At 43.8% G+C, this 16754-nt stretch overlaps 1 protein-coding gene across 1 annotated transcript in view; it reads right to left on the bottom strand.

Moving 5' to 3' along the window:
• Positions 1-16754, bottom strand: part of LOC120052026 (protein kinase C-binding protein NELL1-like) — a 536246-nt gene that overhangs the window by 291990 nt on the left and 227502 nt on the right. Inside the window, exon 11 of the mRNA XM_038998895.1 lies at positions 10074-10147. Within this exon, the coding sequence (XP_038854823.1) occupies positions 10074-10147 (74 nt within the window). The remainder of the gene's footprint in view (positions 1-10073; positions 10148-16754) is intronic.

Raw genomic sequence — 16754 nt, 5'->3', positions numbered from 1 at the left:
ACATTTCAGTCATCAATCAGTCATTAATTAATTATCTTCTACCAGTCACATTCTGAATGTTTCAAAATCCTTGGATATCTGCACGAACCCTAGCATAAATGATGAATCAGCGATATACAAATTGGCTTAATTATTTATTTACTAGCTAACTAAATAATCACACAGAATTACACAAACAATATTGTTATTGGGTACTAACACAATGCAATTCCAATCCCTAGTGGACTAAACCCGATATGACAGCTTGGTAGACAATGAAAAGGGGTGGGGACAGATAAAGTGCGGGAAAGACAGAATGGACCCACTAGATACATACAGCTGAGAACTATGCTCATGGAAATGTGAATACTTTGCACATGAATGGCCACTCATTTGAAAAAATTGCAATGTACATATTTATGTATGTGTGTGTCTTTGCTGTCTCTCCATTGAATACACTCGATCCGTCTGGGGAGAAATTTTACAGAAATTAATTTGACAGTCTGGTTTGTCCACCAGAGATCAACATATTTCGTAGTTGTAGCTGAATGGATACATCAGACGTACCAATGGTCGTTTGACAGGGAAATGTTCTTTAGAATGGATCCTTCAGAGTACCTCCCTGTGGTTCTCGGTCGAGGTTACTAGACTAAAGCACTTAAACAGCTGCAGACTGAATTTTCCTCTGTAGTCTTCCTCTTCACTCGAGAAAGTTTCAGAGTGTTTCAAAGTTTCTTAATCATTCATTATCTACCAACATAGACGGGGCTCTAACTCCTCTAGCTCCTCAATGATATAGGGTGCAGGCCAGGCAGCAGGCTGTTAGCCAGCCTGCCATCTTAGTGGAGTCTGCCACTAGCACAGTCAGTGTAGTCAGCTCAGCTATCCCTATTGAGACTGTGTCTGTGCCTCGACCTAGGTTGGGAAAAACTAAACATGGCGGTGTTCGCCTTAGCAATCTCAATAGAATAAAGACCTCCTCCATTCCTGCCATTATTGAAAGAGATCGTGATACCTCACATCTCAAAATAGGGCTACTTAATGTTAGATCCCTCACTTTAAAGGCAGTTATAGTCAATGAACTTATCTCTGATCATAATCTTGATGTGATTGGCCTGACTGAACCATGGCTTAAGCCTGATGAATTTACTGTATTAAATGAGGCCTCACCTCCTGGTTACACTAGTGACCATATCCCCCGTGCATCCCGCAAAGGCGGAGGTGTTGCTAACATTTCCGATAGCAAATTTCAATTTACAAAAAAAAATTATGTTTTCGTCTTTTGAGCTTCTAGTCATGAAATCTATGCAGCCTACTCAATCACTTTTTATAGCTACTGTTTACAGGCCTCCTGGGCCATATACAGCGTTCCTCACTGAGTTCCCTGAAGTCCTATCGGACCTTGTTGTCATAGCAGATAATATTCTACTTTTTGGTGATTTTAATATTCACATGGAAAAGTCCACAGACCCACTCCAAAAGGCTTTCGGAGCCATCATCGACTCAGTGGGTTTTGTCCAACATGTCTCTGGACCTACTCACTGTCACAGTCATACTCTCGACCTAGTTTTGTCCCATGGAATAAATGTTGTGGATCTTAATGTTTTTCCTCATAATCCTGGACTATTGGACCACCATTTTATTATGCTTGCAATCGCATCAAATAATCTGCTCAGACCCCAACCAAGGAGCATCACAAGTCGTGCTATAAATTCTCAGACAACCCAAAGATTCATTGATGCCCTTCCAGACTCCCTCTGCCTACCCAAGGACGTCAGAGGACAAAAATCAGTTAACCAACTAACTGCGAAACTCAATTGAACCTTGCGCAATACCCTAGATGCAGTTGCACACCTAAAAACTAAAAACATTTGTTATAAGAAACTAGCTCCCAGGTATACAGAAAATACCCGAGCACTGAAGCAAGCTTCCAGAAAATTGGAACGGAAATGGAGCCACACCAAACTGGAAGTCTTCCGACTAGCTTGGAAAGACAGTACCGTGCAGTATCGAAGAGCCCTCACTGCTGCTCGATCATCCTATTTTTCCAACTTAATTGAGGAAAATAAGAACAATTCGAAATTTCTTTTTGATACTGTCGCAAAGCTAAGTAAAAATTAGCATTCCCCAAGAGAGGATGGCTTTCACTTCAGCAGTGATAAATTCATGAACTTCTTTGAGGAAAAGATCATGATCATTAGAAAGCAAATTACGGACTCCTCTTTAAATCTGCGTATTCCTCCAAAGCTCAGTTGTCCTGAGTCTGCACAATTCTGCCAGGACCTAGGATCAAGAGAGACACTCAAGTGTTATAGTACTATATCTCTTGACACAATGATGAAAATAATCCTGTCCTCTAAACCTGCAAGCTGCATACTGGACCCTATTCTAACTAAACTACTGAAAGAGCTGCTTCCTGTGCTTGGCCCTCCTATGTTGAACATAATAAACGGCTCTCTATCCACTGGATGTGTACCAAACTCACTAAAAGTGGCAGTAATAAAGCCTCTCTTGAAAAAGCCAAACCTTGACCAAGAAAATATAAAAAACTATCGGCCTATATCGAATCTTCCATTCCTCTCCAAATTTTTTGAAAAAGCTGTTGCGCATCAACTCACTGCCTTCGTGAAGACAAAAAATGTATACGAAATGCTTCAGTCTGGTTTTAGACCCCATCATAGCACTGAGACTGCACTTGTGAAGGTGGTAAAGGACCTTTTAATGGCGTCAGACCAAGGCTCTGCATCTGTCCTCGTGCTCCTAGACCTTCGTGCTGCTTTTGATACGATCGATCACCACATTCTTTTGGAGAGCTTGGAAACCCAAATTGGTCTACACGGACAAGTTCTGGCCTGGTTTAGATCTTATCTGTCGGAAAGATATCAGTTTGTCTCTGTGAATGGTTTGTCCTCTGACAAATCAACTGTAAATTTCGGTGTTCCTCAAGGTTCCATTTTAGGAACACTATTGTTTTCACTATATATTTTACCTCTTGGGGATGTCATTTGAAAACATAATATTAACTTTCACTGCTATGCAGATGACACACAGCTGTACATTTCAATGAAACATGGTGAAGCCCCAAAATTGCCCTCGCTAGAAGCCTGTGTTTCAGACATAAAGAAGTGGATGGCTGCAAACTTTCTACTTTTAAACTCAGACAAAACAGAGATGCTTGTTCTAGGTCCCAAGAAACAAAGAGATCTTCTGTTGAATCTGACAATTAATCTTGATGGTTGTACAGTCGTCTCAAATAAAACTGTGAAGGACCTCGGCGTTACTCTGGACCCTGATCTCTCTTTTGACGAACATATCAAGACTGTTTCAAGGACAGCTTTTTTTCCATCTACGTAACATTGCAAAAATCAGAAACTTTTTGTCCAAAAATGATGCAGAAAATTAATCTATGCTTTTGTCACTTCTAGGTTAGACTACTGCAATGCTCTACTTTCTAGCTACCCGGTTAAAGCACTAAATAAACTTCAGTTAGTGCTAAATACGGCTGCTAGAATCCTGACTAGAACCCCTAAAAATTATCACATTACTCCAGTGCTAGCCTCCCTACACTGGCTTCCTGTTAAGGCAAGGGATGATTTCAAGGTTTTACTGCTAACCTACAAAGCATTACATGGGCTTGCTCCTACCTATCTTTCCGATTTGGTCCTGCCGTACATACCTACACGTATGCTGCGGTCACAAGACGCAGGCCTCCTAATTGTCCCTAGAATTTCTAAACAAACAGCTGGAGGCAGGGCTTTCTCCAATAGAACTCTATTTTTATGGAATGGTCTGCCTACCCATGTGAGAGACGCAGACTCGATCTCAACCTTCAAGTCTTTATTGAAGACTCATCTCTTCAGTAGGTCATATGATTGAGTGTAGTCTGGCCCAGGAGTGTGAAGGTGAACGGAAAGGCTCTGGAGCAACGAACCGCCCTTGCTGTCTCTGCCTGGCCGGTTCCCCTCTCTCCACTGGGATTGTCTGCCTCTAACCCTATTACAGGGGCTGAGTCACTGGCTTACTGGTGCTCTTCCATGCCGTCCCTAGGAGGGGTGTGTCACTTGAGTGGGTTGAGTCACTGACGTGATATTCCTGTCTGAGTTGGCGCCCCCCCTTGGGTTGTGCCATGGCGGAGATCTTTGTGGGCTATACTCGGCCTTGTCTCAGGATGGTAAGTTGGTGGTTGAAGATATCCCTCTAGTGGTGTGGGGGCTGTGCTTTGGCACAGTGGGTGGGGTTATATCCTGCCTGTTTGGCCCTGTCCGGGGGTATCATCGGATGGGGTCAAGGTGTCTCTTGACCCCTCCTGTCTCAGCCTCCAGTATTTATGCTGCAGTAGTTTATGTGTTGGGGGGCTAGGGTCAGTCTGTTATATCTGGAGTACTTCTCCTGTCTTATCCGGTGTCCTGTGTGAATTTAAGTATGCTCCCTCTAACTCTCTATTTTCTCTCTTTCTTTCTCTCTCTCGGAGGACCTGAGCCCTAAGACCATGCCTCAGGAATACCTGGCATGATGACTCCTTGCTGTCCCCAGTCCACCTGGCCGTGCTGCTGCTCCAGTTTCATCTGTTCTGCCTGCGGCTAAAGAGCCCTGACCTGTTCACCGGACGTGCTACCTGTCCCAGACCTGCTGTTTTCAACTCTCTAGAGACAGCAGGAGCGGTAGAGATACTCTTAATGATCGGCTATGAAAAGCCAACTGACATTTACTCCTGCGGTACTGACTTGTGGCACCCTCGACAACTACTGTGATTATTATTATTTGACCATGCTGGTCATTTATGAACATTTGAACATCTTGGCCATGTTCTGTTATAATCTCCACCCGGCACAGCCAGAAGAGGACTGGCCACCCCTCATAGCCTGGTTCCTCTCTAGGTTTCTTCCTAGGTTTTGGCTTTTCTAGGGAGTTTTTCCTAGCCACCGTGCTTCTACACCTGCATTGCTTGCTGTTTGGTGTTTTAGGCTGGGTTTCTGTACAGCACTTTGATATATCAGCTGATGTAAGAAAGGCTATATAAATACATTTGATTTGATTATGTCTGGATCACACCGTCACCCTGCTTGGTCTTTAGTTTTAAACCATTTCTCAGCCATGTTGCCACCGCTTCACGCTGTTTGGTCTATATTTAAATTGCCAACCATTCCAACAAGTAGCCACAGCGCCATGTTTTCTGGTCTTTAGTTTTGTAGATTTCTTAACTGTTTGTGCGTCCTCTGGTCTATATAATCTTTGTCACGAGTCTTAATTAAGAACTCGGGGAAAAGGGGAGTTCCCTCCTTTTGTCGTAATGTCTGTGCTCACGTGGGCGTGGCCAGTGACTTGGTTAAGACTACATATGAAAAACAATTATCTCATTTAGAAGGCCAACATCACATTACATCTTCTCACAAATAGTTTCATATTTAATCATATCAGTTCCCCAACATTTGGATGTGAATCTTATCACTGGCAAATATAGTCATTCAGAGATACAGTTATGTTGTTCTACTGTCCTTAGTTACATCACCAATTATTAATGAATTCGACACGATTGGTCTTTAAGTATCCACGGACCATTCCAACTGTTTGGAATACAGAAATATTGTTTAATTATTCAACCTTTTGATGTTACCATTTTGGCGGGAGGAATCTTCTTGTAACAAAAGGGTTTCTTTCCCCTCAATCCTGCCAAACGCCAAAGTTTCTACACAGTATTTACTACCGGTCATAAAACTGGTGGGAGAGAGAGGAGAGGGGAGGGGAGGGGGGGGGGGGGGGGGGGGGGGAATCTGGTGCCTATGATCCTCACCCAGACAGGGTAAGTCATGACAACACCAATGAGAAGAAGAGACTTGCTTGGGCCAAGAAACACAGACATTAGACCGGTGGAAATATGTCCTTTGGTCTGATGAGTCCAAATTTGAGATTTTTGGTTCCAACCGCAGAGTCTTTGTGAGACGCAGAGTAGATAAACAGATGATCTCTGCATGTGTGGTTCCCACCATGAAGCATGGAGGAGGAGGTGTGATGGTTTGGGGTTGTTTTGATGGTGACACTGTCTGTGATTTATTTAGAATTCAAGGCACACTTAACCAGCATGGCTACCACAGCATTCTGCAGCGATACGCCATGCCATCTGGTTTGCACTTATTGGGACTATCATTAGTTTTTCAACAAGACAATGACTCAAAACATACCTCCAGGCTGTGTAAGGGCTATTTGACCAAGAAGGAGATTGATGGAGTGCTGCATCAGATGACCTGGCCTCCACAATCACCTGACCTCAACCCAATTGAGATGGTTTGGGATGAGATGGACCGCAGAGTGTAGAAAAAGCAGCCAACAAGTACTAAACATATGTGGGAACTTCTTCAAGACTTTTGGAAAAGCATTCCACATGAAGCTGGTTGAGAAAATGCCAAAAGTGTGCAAAGCTGTCATCAAGGCAAAGTGTGGCTACTTTGAAGAGATTTGCTTAGCACTTGATTGGTTACTACCTGATTCTATATGTGTTGTTTCATAGTTTTGCTGTCTTCACTATTATTCTACAATGTAGAAAAGAGTACAAATAAAGAAAAAACCTTGAATGAGTAGGTGTGTCCAAACTTTTGACTGGTACTGTATGTCATCGAACTGGGCAGTTCTCCACTTTAACAATCATGGTGGCAGATGATTGAGACTGTACAGAGCACTGAATACCACTGTAAAGTCTAAAGGGGGCCTTAAAACCCTTTGCCTGTCTGCCTGGCTAGTCTCTTTGTAACCAATTACACCAGTAAAACACACTTTCCCTCTTAAAAGTGCCTTTTAAGATAAATGGCAGCACATAGAGAAGAGAGTCCTTTTTTCCTCAGCGGAATAATGACTTTAATTATAGTCTACCGCAATGCAATACGGTCTCTGTGCTGCCTGCTCCTTAAATTTAATATGCGACCCAAATGGCAATGTATTCCCAATAGTTCACTACTTTTGACCAGGGCCCATAGGATCCTGTAGAGGGATCGTATTGGGAGTCAGCCCTGCTCCTTAGATTTACCCCTCAGTCACTTCAAACAGCTCTTTGTTTCTATGTTCATAAATTACTCTCAATTACCCTCATATCTCACCCTTGGATGTGAATAAAAAAAGAAAGATTGAACAGATTGTGTCTGGGCTCTGAGAACTAATAAAGCCAGTTGGATAACTAAATAACACAGAAATCTATCTACAGAACTGAGTTGTACAACTTCCTTGTCACGATACTAATATCACAATAATATGATACTCGATTTTTCATGGCAAGAAGGAAAACACGAAGCACGCTCAATTCTTTGAAAACCTGCTTCATGTAAATATTTTGTGTGTAATAGCTTTGAATATATACAAATGTGACTCTGGGTTACATGTATTGTTGTTTGTGTTATTGTTTCCAACATTAGGACCGTTTTCCTCAATAAATCCTCTTTTGACCTCACCCTCTCACCTTCCCCCCCTACTCACAAGGCAGGCAATACGCTTGACCTCATCTTTACTAGATGCTGTTCTCCCACTAACCTCATTGCAACTCCCCTCCAAGTCTCCGACCACTACCTTGTATCCTTTTCCCTCTCGCTCTCATCCAACACTTCCCACACTGCCCCTACTCGGATGGTATCGCGCCGTCCCAACCTTCGCTCTCTCTCCCCCGCTACTCTCTCCTCTTCCATCCTATCATCTCTTCCCTCTGCTCAAACCTTCTCCAACCTATCTCCTGATTCTGCCTCCTCAACCCTCTCCTCCCTTTCTGCATCCTTTGACTCTCTATGTCCCCTATCCTCCAGGCCGGCTCGGTCCTCCCCTCCCGCTCCGTGGCTCGATGACTCATTGCGAGCTCACAGAACAGGGCTCCGGGCAGCCGAGCGGAAATGGAGGAAAACTCGCCTCCCTGCGGACCTGGCATCCTTTCACTCCCTCCTCTCTACATTTTCCTCTTCTGTCTCTGCTGCTAAAGCCACTTTCTACCACTCTAAATTCCAAGCATCTGCCTCTAACCCTAGGAAGCTCTTTGCCACCTTCTCCTCCCTCCTGAATCCTCCTCCCCCTCCCCCCCCCCCCCTCCTCCCTCTCTGCAGATGACTTCGTCAACCATTTTGAAAAGAAGGTCGACGACATCCGATCCTCGTTTGCTAAGTCAAACGACACCGCTGGTTCTGCTCACACTGCCCTACCCTGTGCTCTGACCTCTTTCTCCCCTCTCTCTCCAGATGAAATCTCGCGTCTTGTGACGGCCGGCCGCCCAACAACCTGCCCGCTTGACCCTATCCCCTCCTCTCTTCTCCAGACCATTTCCGGAGACCTTCTCCCTTACCTCACCTCGCTCATCAACTCATCCTTGACCGCTGGCTACGTCCCTTCCGTCTTCAAGAGAGCGAGAGTTGCACCCCTTCTGAAAAAACCTACACTCGATCCCTCCGATGTCAACAACTACAGACCAGTATCCCTTCTTTCTTTTCTCTCAAACTCTTGAACGTGCCGTCCTTGGCCAGCTCTCCTGCTATCTCTCTCAGAATGACCTTCTTGATCCAAATCAGTCAGGTTTCAAGACTAGTCATTCAACTGAGACTGCTCTTCTCTGTATCACGGAGGCGCTCCGCACTGCTAAAGCTAACTCTCTCTCCTCTGCTCTCATCCTTCTAGACCTATCGGCTGCCTTCGATACTGTGAACCATCAGATCCTCCTCTCCACCCTCTCCGAGTTGGGCATCTCCGGCGCGGCCCACGCTTGGATTGCGTCCTACCTGACAGGTCGCTCCTACCAGGTGGCGTGGCGAGAATCTGTCTCCTCACCACGCGCTCTCACCACTGGTGTCCCCCAGGGCTCTGTTCTAGGCCCTCTCCTATTCTCGCTATACACCAAGTCACTTGGCTCTGTCATAACCTCACATGGTCTCTCCTATCATTGCTATGCAGACGACATACAATTAATCTTCTCCTTTCCCCCTTCTGATGACCAGGTGGCGAATCGCATCTCTGCATGTCTGGCAGACATATCAGTGTGGATGACGGATCACCACCTCAAGCTGAACCTCGGCAAGACGGAGCTGCTCTTCCTCCCGGGGAAGGACTGCCCGTTCCATGATCTCGCCATCACGGTTGACAACTCCATTGTGTCCTCCTCCCAGAGCGCTAAGAACCTTGGCGTGATCCTGGACAACACCCTGTCGTTCTCAACTAACATCAAGGCGGTGGCCCGTTCCTGTAGGTTCATGCTCTACAACATCCGCAGAGTACGACCCTGCCTCACACAGGAAGCGGCGCAGGTCCTAATCCAGGCACTTGTCATCTCCCGTCTGGATTACTGCAACTCGCTGTTGGCTGGGCTCCCTGCCTGTGCCATTAAACCCCTACAACTCATCCAGAACGCCGCAGCCCGTCTGGTGTTCAACCTTCCCAAGTTCTCTCACGTCACCCCGCTCCTCCGCTCTCTCCACTGGCTTCCAGTTGAAGCTCGCATCCGCTACAAGACCATGGTGCTTGCCTACGGAGCTGTGAGGGGAACGGCACCTCAGTACCTTCAGGCTCTGATCAGGCCCTACACCCAAACAAGGGCACTGCGTTCATCCACCTCTGGCCTGCTCGCCTCCCTACCTCTGAGGAAGTACAGTTCCCGCTCAGCCCAGTCAAAACTGTTCGCTGCTCTGGCACCCCAATGGTGGAACAAACTCCCTCACGACGCCAGGACAGCGGAGTCAATCACCACCTTCCGGAGACACCTGAAACCCCACCTCTTTAAGGAATACCTAGGATAGGATAAAGCAATCCTTCTGACCCCCCCCCCCCCCCCCCCTTAAAAGATTTAGATGCACTATTGTAAAGTGGCTGTTCCACTGGATGTCATAAGGTGAATGCACCAATTTGTAAGTCGCTCTGGATAAGAGCGTCTGCTAAATGACTTAAATGTAAATGTAAATGTAAATGTAAATAAATGAAGTCTGCTTCATGCTTTGTTTCCTTGCCATGACTATCATGATACTTCACAATACTTCATAGTACTTCTGGGTATCACGATACTTGACAATAGTTCGGAGTATCACAATAATGATATCGTGACAACCCTAATGCTGTTAGTCAGGGAGGGACGGATCCGTAGTTACCTTGCATTCTGTGCACCTCTTCGTTAGCACACGCTGGCCCTCTGACAAAGTCTGGGCCATGTAGGTGCATTTTGCTGTGGGGACAAAGGAAAAGTACATTATCATTAGTGATATGTGAGTATATATTATGGTATGTCATGACTCTCCTGGAGGGGTGGGGGGTTTGGGCCAGTTTTGACACCTTGTCATAAATTAGGCATCAGAGGAATCTCCCTCTTGCTCTTCAGTATTGGTGAAGGAATGTCCCTTTGTCTACAGAAGACTTTTGCCACCAAAACTATAATGTCCAAACATATATTAAGATGTGAATGTTAAGGTATGGTCAGTGGGGATCTAAAGAATAATCATGTCACATTGTTGATTTTTGTGTGATATCATTAAGAATGGTATCAAGGAAATACTGTAACTCGGAAAGTGTACACATTCTATCTGTCAAGTTTACATCCAAACGTTGTAGAAAATCTATGATTAAGGATGAGACATTTTTTGTTAAGATATTAACGTGATTTTAGTTTTCTAGACATGCCTCGAATTAGGTTAGAGAGCTTGTCAGCGTGATGGAACTGCCTTTTTGACAAGAGTGCTTAAAAGGACTGGCTAAAAATTAACATATCAGACTAAAACATTGCCAGATTGCTACTGGCGTGTAAAGTGGTCGGGAGCAGAACCCTGAATAATTCATTTACACCAGTAAAGTGTGGAGTGTTAGCTACATGTTGGAAATGGTTAGAACTTAGTCTCAACACGAGGTGAAGAAGATAACCTCACCTACCAGACCAGAAACAATGCCAGTCTGCAGCTACGCGTGTAAAGTGATTTGGAACTTTGACTATCTACCCGAGGAAAGAAGGAGAAAATCCCATCTCAGTCAAGCATCTGAGTATCTGCTCTGAAAACCCTTCACAACAAGCCAGTACAACTTAGAAGGAGGACATTGTGATCTCTGGTGGACAACCAGATCCTTAAACCCATCGACCCCTTCCCATAGAAGGATTGATTGGTTTCAACAGAGACAGACGACGAACAAAGACATCCACATGTAAATACATGCATTACTTCTTATCCCAAAATGGCCGGTGGTTCATGTGCAAAGTAAATGGTTACTGTGAGCATAGTTTCAAAATGTACAATAAGTATTCTCTTTGTCCCTTTGTCTCTGTCTCTCTCTCTCTCTTAACACCTCTCCATCTAACCGTATGTTGTAACAAGCCGTCATATCTTGTCAGTCCACAAGGGATGTTTGTCTCATGTGAGTGTGTATGTGTATTCTGTGTTATTATTTAGTTGGTTAGTAAATAAATAATTAAACCAATTTGTGTATTACTGAATAATCAGCAAAGGTTGAGGTTCTTGCAGATCCACTGTTCAGAATGAGAACTGACATGAGGTAATGATTAATAAGTTACTGTTGTCGATATATTTATATCTTCTAGAGTTTAATTCAGGAGATGGTAACTCGTTAAACACCTTCTTCCGTGGTGCCCTAAATTCCTAATGCGTTAATTGTTACATAATTAATTTAATCGGGTTAGAATTAAACATAGTGGATTGAATAAATAACAATCATCACATTAATGAAAGTCACGACATATTGGAGCCCCCGTACAAGGAATCTAAGACAAAAGTAGGCCTTGCTGTTGAATTCAGTCTATATGAATTGTGTATCAGATTACGTTATACACCATCAGAGCCGTAGCAGGATTAGTTGTTGGGTGTGTGTTTTTCCATTTGAACAAGATACTAGAAATATTCCCCTCCGGTCTTGCATACTGAGTAAGGATCAGTGTAGGGTGAATTACGGTGTTACATTTCTAGGGTTAGGACATATGGGCCAGCCTATGACGGAAATATAAGGATATATATTTGTTTGGCCAAAGCAAAATTATCTCTCTGTCTCTCGCGTTTCAAGAGCGTGAGTAGACCACAGCAAGTATTTCTTTATGTTACCACGTGTTCCGGTAACATCAACGTCGTTAGTAAACCCTGTTCCCGAATTGAAAGGGACCAAATTCATTTGTTCCACCCAATGAGACATATTAAATGTGTCAATCTTAACCCAGATACAGCGACGCTTTCAGGTTAATTAAAGTTTAATTCCCGGAAAACCTGGGGATTTGGGGAAAGTTAATGGAATTTTGTAACCCTATCTGATATACTAATTAGGAAGGAATATGTGACGTTCAGATGATATTTATTGTTCAGATGATTCAGTCTTTCCATGGTAATTCACAGTACAAAGGGTACTGAAATACTTTAGAGCGGCCTACAAAAAAAGTTTTTGAGGTTCAAATGTCCTACATTTCTAATTCTGTGGAGAAAAAAAGGCAAATTTGAGTGAGTGAAGTTGGGGGGAAAATAAACATCCCATTAAGAATGCAAGAGATGAGACATTTCTGCATAGCCCTTAAGCAAAGGGACATAAATAGAAAGTGAGGCAGTTTGTGTCTACTAGCCCAGTTGATTGTGTTCAGTATCACAGTAGACCTGCAATCTTAGAAATAAAGGTACGGTATTGTTCCCCTGGGGTACAATCATCACACTCACTCTCAATGTACAGGTAAGGTACATTCCTGTTTCCCTGTGTACAAACATATTTTGTGCACCCTCAATTATTGATCGTACTGATCTGTACCTTTGTTTAGCAGAAAAGCAATGTATTGAAAAAAGGTAAATATTTGTACCCACCATAAGGTACACTGATGAATTATTGCCACATAAAATGAACTAATGGCTTTATTACTGGTACCCTAGAAAGGCTAATCTGTACCATAATCATTATCATATTTCCCAGCATGCTAAAACAGGTTGGTTTCAAGAATTGTTTTTAAATATATGTTTTTGCATGTACATTGATTTATTAATCTTATGCCACACAAAAATGAATAACATTTTCCCAAACTAATCCTATCACTTTGTTAGATTTGTTGCACCCGTTACTGTCACGGCCGTCAAAAGGAGGAGACCAAGGCGCAGCGTGGTATGCGTACATTCTTCTTTATTATAAGAATGAACACTGAACAAAATTAACAAAACGAACCGTGACGCTATACAAATGAGTGCTGCCAGGCAACTACACATAGACAAGAACCCACGAACACCAAAGGGAAAATGGCTACCTAAATATGATCCCCAATCAGAGACAACGATAAACAGCTGCCTCTGATTGGGAACCATATCAGGCCACCATAGACATACAAATCACCTAGACCTACAAACACCCTATACATCCAAAAACCCTAGACAGTACAAAAACTAACGTACCCACCCTAGTCACACCCTGACCTAACCAAAATATAAAGAAAACATAGATATCTCAGGTCAGGGCGTGACAGTTACTGAAATAGTTGTTCCAGTTTAAATGGCCTAGGTAGTCTCCTCACAATGTTTATAATACTGGTAGTCATTCTGAATGCAGGTTAAGGGTGAACACATTTCCAACTGTTGGATATCCTAACTGTGGCTGGAGTCTGATAGGAATTACACATCACTTTGCAAACCAGTATGTGACTTGCAGGTACAGTTATAAAATAATTGTAAATTTCCCAGGTTTTCCAGAAATCCCAGATAGAAGATTCCTGGTAATGGGAGGGAATAAGCAGGGAATCCTTCAACCAGGATTTCTGGGAAATTTGGGAAAGCTTCCAACATTTTTCAACTCTACTGGCAGGTCTGATGTGTAAATCATGAGGTTCAGGCAACTGTATTAGGGTAAAATTAGGTCTCTAAATAAGGCCCTCATGAGACACAGTGCATTCGGAAAGTATTCAGACCACTTGACTTTTTTCACATTTTGTTACGTTACAGCCTTATTCTAAAATGGATTAAATCGTTTTTCCCCCCTCATCAATGTACACACAATACCCCATAATGACAAAGCAAAAACAGGTTTTTAAAATGTTATGCAAAATGTCATTTTAAAAAACACGGAAATATGACATTTACATAAGTATTCAGACCCTTTACTCAGTACTTGATTGAAGCACCTTTAGCAGTGATTACAGCCTCGAGTCTTCTTGGGTATGATGCTACAAGCTTGACAAACCTGTATTTGGGGAGTTTATCCCATTCTTCTTTGCAGATCCTCTCAAGCTCTGTCAGGTTGGATGGGGAGCGTTGCTGCACAGCTATTTTCAGGTCTCTCCAGAGATGTTCGATCAGGTTCAAGTCCGGGCTCTGGGTGGGCCACTCAAGGACTTTCAGAGACTCGTCCCGAACCCATTCCTGAGTTGTCTTGGCTGTGTGCTTAGGGTCGTTGTCCTGTTGGAAAGTGAACCTTCGTCCCAGTCTGAGGTCCTGAACGCTCTGGAGCAGGGTCTCTCTGTACTTTGCTCCGTTCATCTTTCCCTCGATCCCAACTAGTCTCCCAGTTCCTGCTGCTGAAAAATATCCCCACAGCATGATGCTGCCACCACCATGCTTCACAGTGGGGATGGTGCCAGGTTTCCTCCAGACGTGACACTTGGCATTCAGGCCAAAGAGTTCCATCTTGGTTCATGAGACCAGTTTCTCATGGTCTGAGAGTCCTTTAGGTGCATTTTGTCAAACTCCAAGTGGGCTATCATGTGCCTTTTACTGAGGAGTGTCTTCTGTCTGGCCACTCTACCATAAAGTCCTGATTGGTGGAGCGCTGCAGAGATGGTTGTCCTTCTGGAAGGTTCTCCCATTTCCACAGAAGTACTCTGGAACTCTGTCAGAGTGACCATCGGGTTCTTGGTCACCTCCATGATCAAGGCCCTTCTCCCCCGATTGCTCAGTTCGGCTGGGCGGCCACCTCTAGGAAGAGTCTTGGTGGTTTCAAACTTCTTCCATTTAAGAATGATGGAGGCCACTGTGTTCTGGGGACCTTCAATGCTGCAGACATTTTTTGGTACCCTTCCCCAGATCTGTGGCTCGACACAATCCTGTCTCAGAGCTCTACGGACAATTCCTTCGACCTCATGACTTGTTTTTTCGCTCTGACATGCACTGTCAACTGTGGGACATTATATAGAAAGGTGTATGCCTTTCCAAATCATGTCCAATCAATTGAATTTCCCATAGGTGGACTCCAATTAAGTTGTAGAAACATCTCAATGATGATCAGTGGAAACAGCATGCACCTGAGCTTAATTTCGAGTCTCATCGCAAAGGGTACCAAAATGTGTAAAGTAACAAAATGTGGAAAAATGGAAGGGGTCTGAATTCTTTCCGAATGCCCTGTATATATTGTCATAAAGAGTTTAATTTTAATGGTAACATTCACGTAGGAACACACTTGGTGAAGGCCACAGGACTGAAAATGAATGTATACTACAACCATGGCTCTGTTAGTAACAAATAGAGTCATAGGTTGTAACTCTACAATTCACACAGGAAGGCAAGGCACACCTGGAAAGTATTTTGGAGGCGTGGCTTAGTAAGGGCGAGATTTTCAATTGACTGTTTTAGGCCACCCGTGAGAGGAAGTGTTTACCAGTTTTTGTGGCCTTTGTTAAGAGGTATGATTCTCCCACTTTCAAGGAACACATGGTTTTGTCATGTTGGTGGTTCCCTATAAAGGCCAAACGTACCTTTTGTAAAAGCCAGCTTTTGGAAGAAAGGTACTATCTGATGTATGAACTGGGGTACAATTATGTGCAGTGCCTTCAGAAAGTATTCATACCGCTTGAGTTTTCCACATTGTGCGGTCTTACAGCCTAAATTTAAAATGTATTAAATTGAGATTTTGTGTCACTGGCCACCAGTATGTCAAAATATAATTATGTAAAAACAAAATCTGAATGTGCTTAACAAGTCACATAATAAGTTCCATGGATTCACTTTGTGTGCAATAATAACATGCAATTATCTGCAAGGTCTCTCAGTCGAGCAGTGAATTTCAATCACGAAGACAAGGGGTGTTTTCCAATGTCTCGCAATTTATTTATTTATTTAGTAATTTTTTAAAAGTTAATCTTTATTTAACTAGGCAAGCCAGTTTAGAACCAAATCTTATTTACAATAACGGCCTACACTGGCCAAACCCAGACAACACTGGGCCAATTGTGCGCCACCCTATGGGACTCCCAATCACAGCCGGTTGTGATACAGCCTGAATTTGAACTAGGATGTCTGTAGAGTCTTAGACCGCTGCGCCACTCGGGAGCTCAAAGAAAGGCAACTATGGATGGTTAAAAATAAAAACAGCAGACACTAAATATATCCCTTTAAGCATGGTGAATTTATTAATTACACTGTGGATGGTGTAATTAATACCTCCGTGGGCTTAATCAGCCACTCCTTGGGCTACAATACCTATTTTGCCAATTGGCCTGGTCACCTTCTACTGCCGACACGGAGCCCCGCCGATTCCATCACAACTGGACTACCGACGTAATCTGCACAAGTTTTTTTTTCAACAAGCTCCTCCGTTGCGACGTCCCCTGAATACCCATCTGCTAGCCGCGGCCCGCTAGCTGTCTAGAGCATATCGCACTGTTAGCTGAAAAGGCCCATCGGACAAATTCTTTGGCCACTATACCTATTTTGCCAATTGGCCTGAACCCTTTTACCACATGGAGCCCTACTGATCCATCGCGACTAGTCTGCCGACATAACAGCACGAGGGGGCTACAACAGACTTCTACCGTTGTGACGTCCCTCTAAGGCCCATCTGCTAGCTTGCTAGCCCCGGCCCGCTAGCTGTCTGAATCGCCGTTTCTC

The sequence above is a fragment of the Salvelinus namaycush genome, chromosome 1 (assembly GCF_016432855.1).
Source record: "Salvelinus namaycush isolate Seneca chromosome 1, SaNama_1.0, whole genome shotgun sequence".
In the NCBI taxonomy this organism is placed as follows: Eukaryota; Metazoa; Chordata; class Actinopteri; order Salmoniformes; family Salmonidae; genus Salvelinus; species Salvelinus namaycush.
The sequence above is the reverse complement of the archived record's forward strand: the minus strand, read 5'-3'. Positions and strand labels throughout refer to the sequence as shown.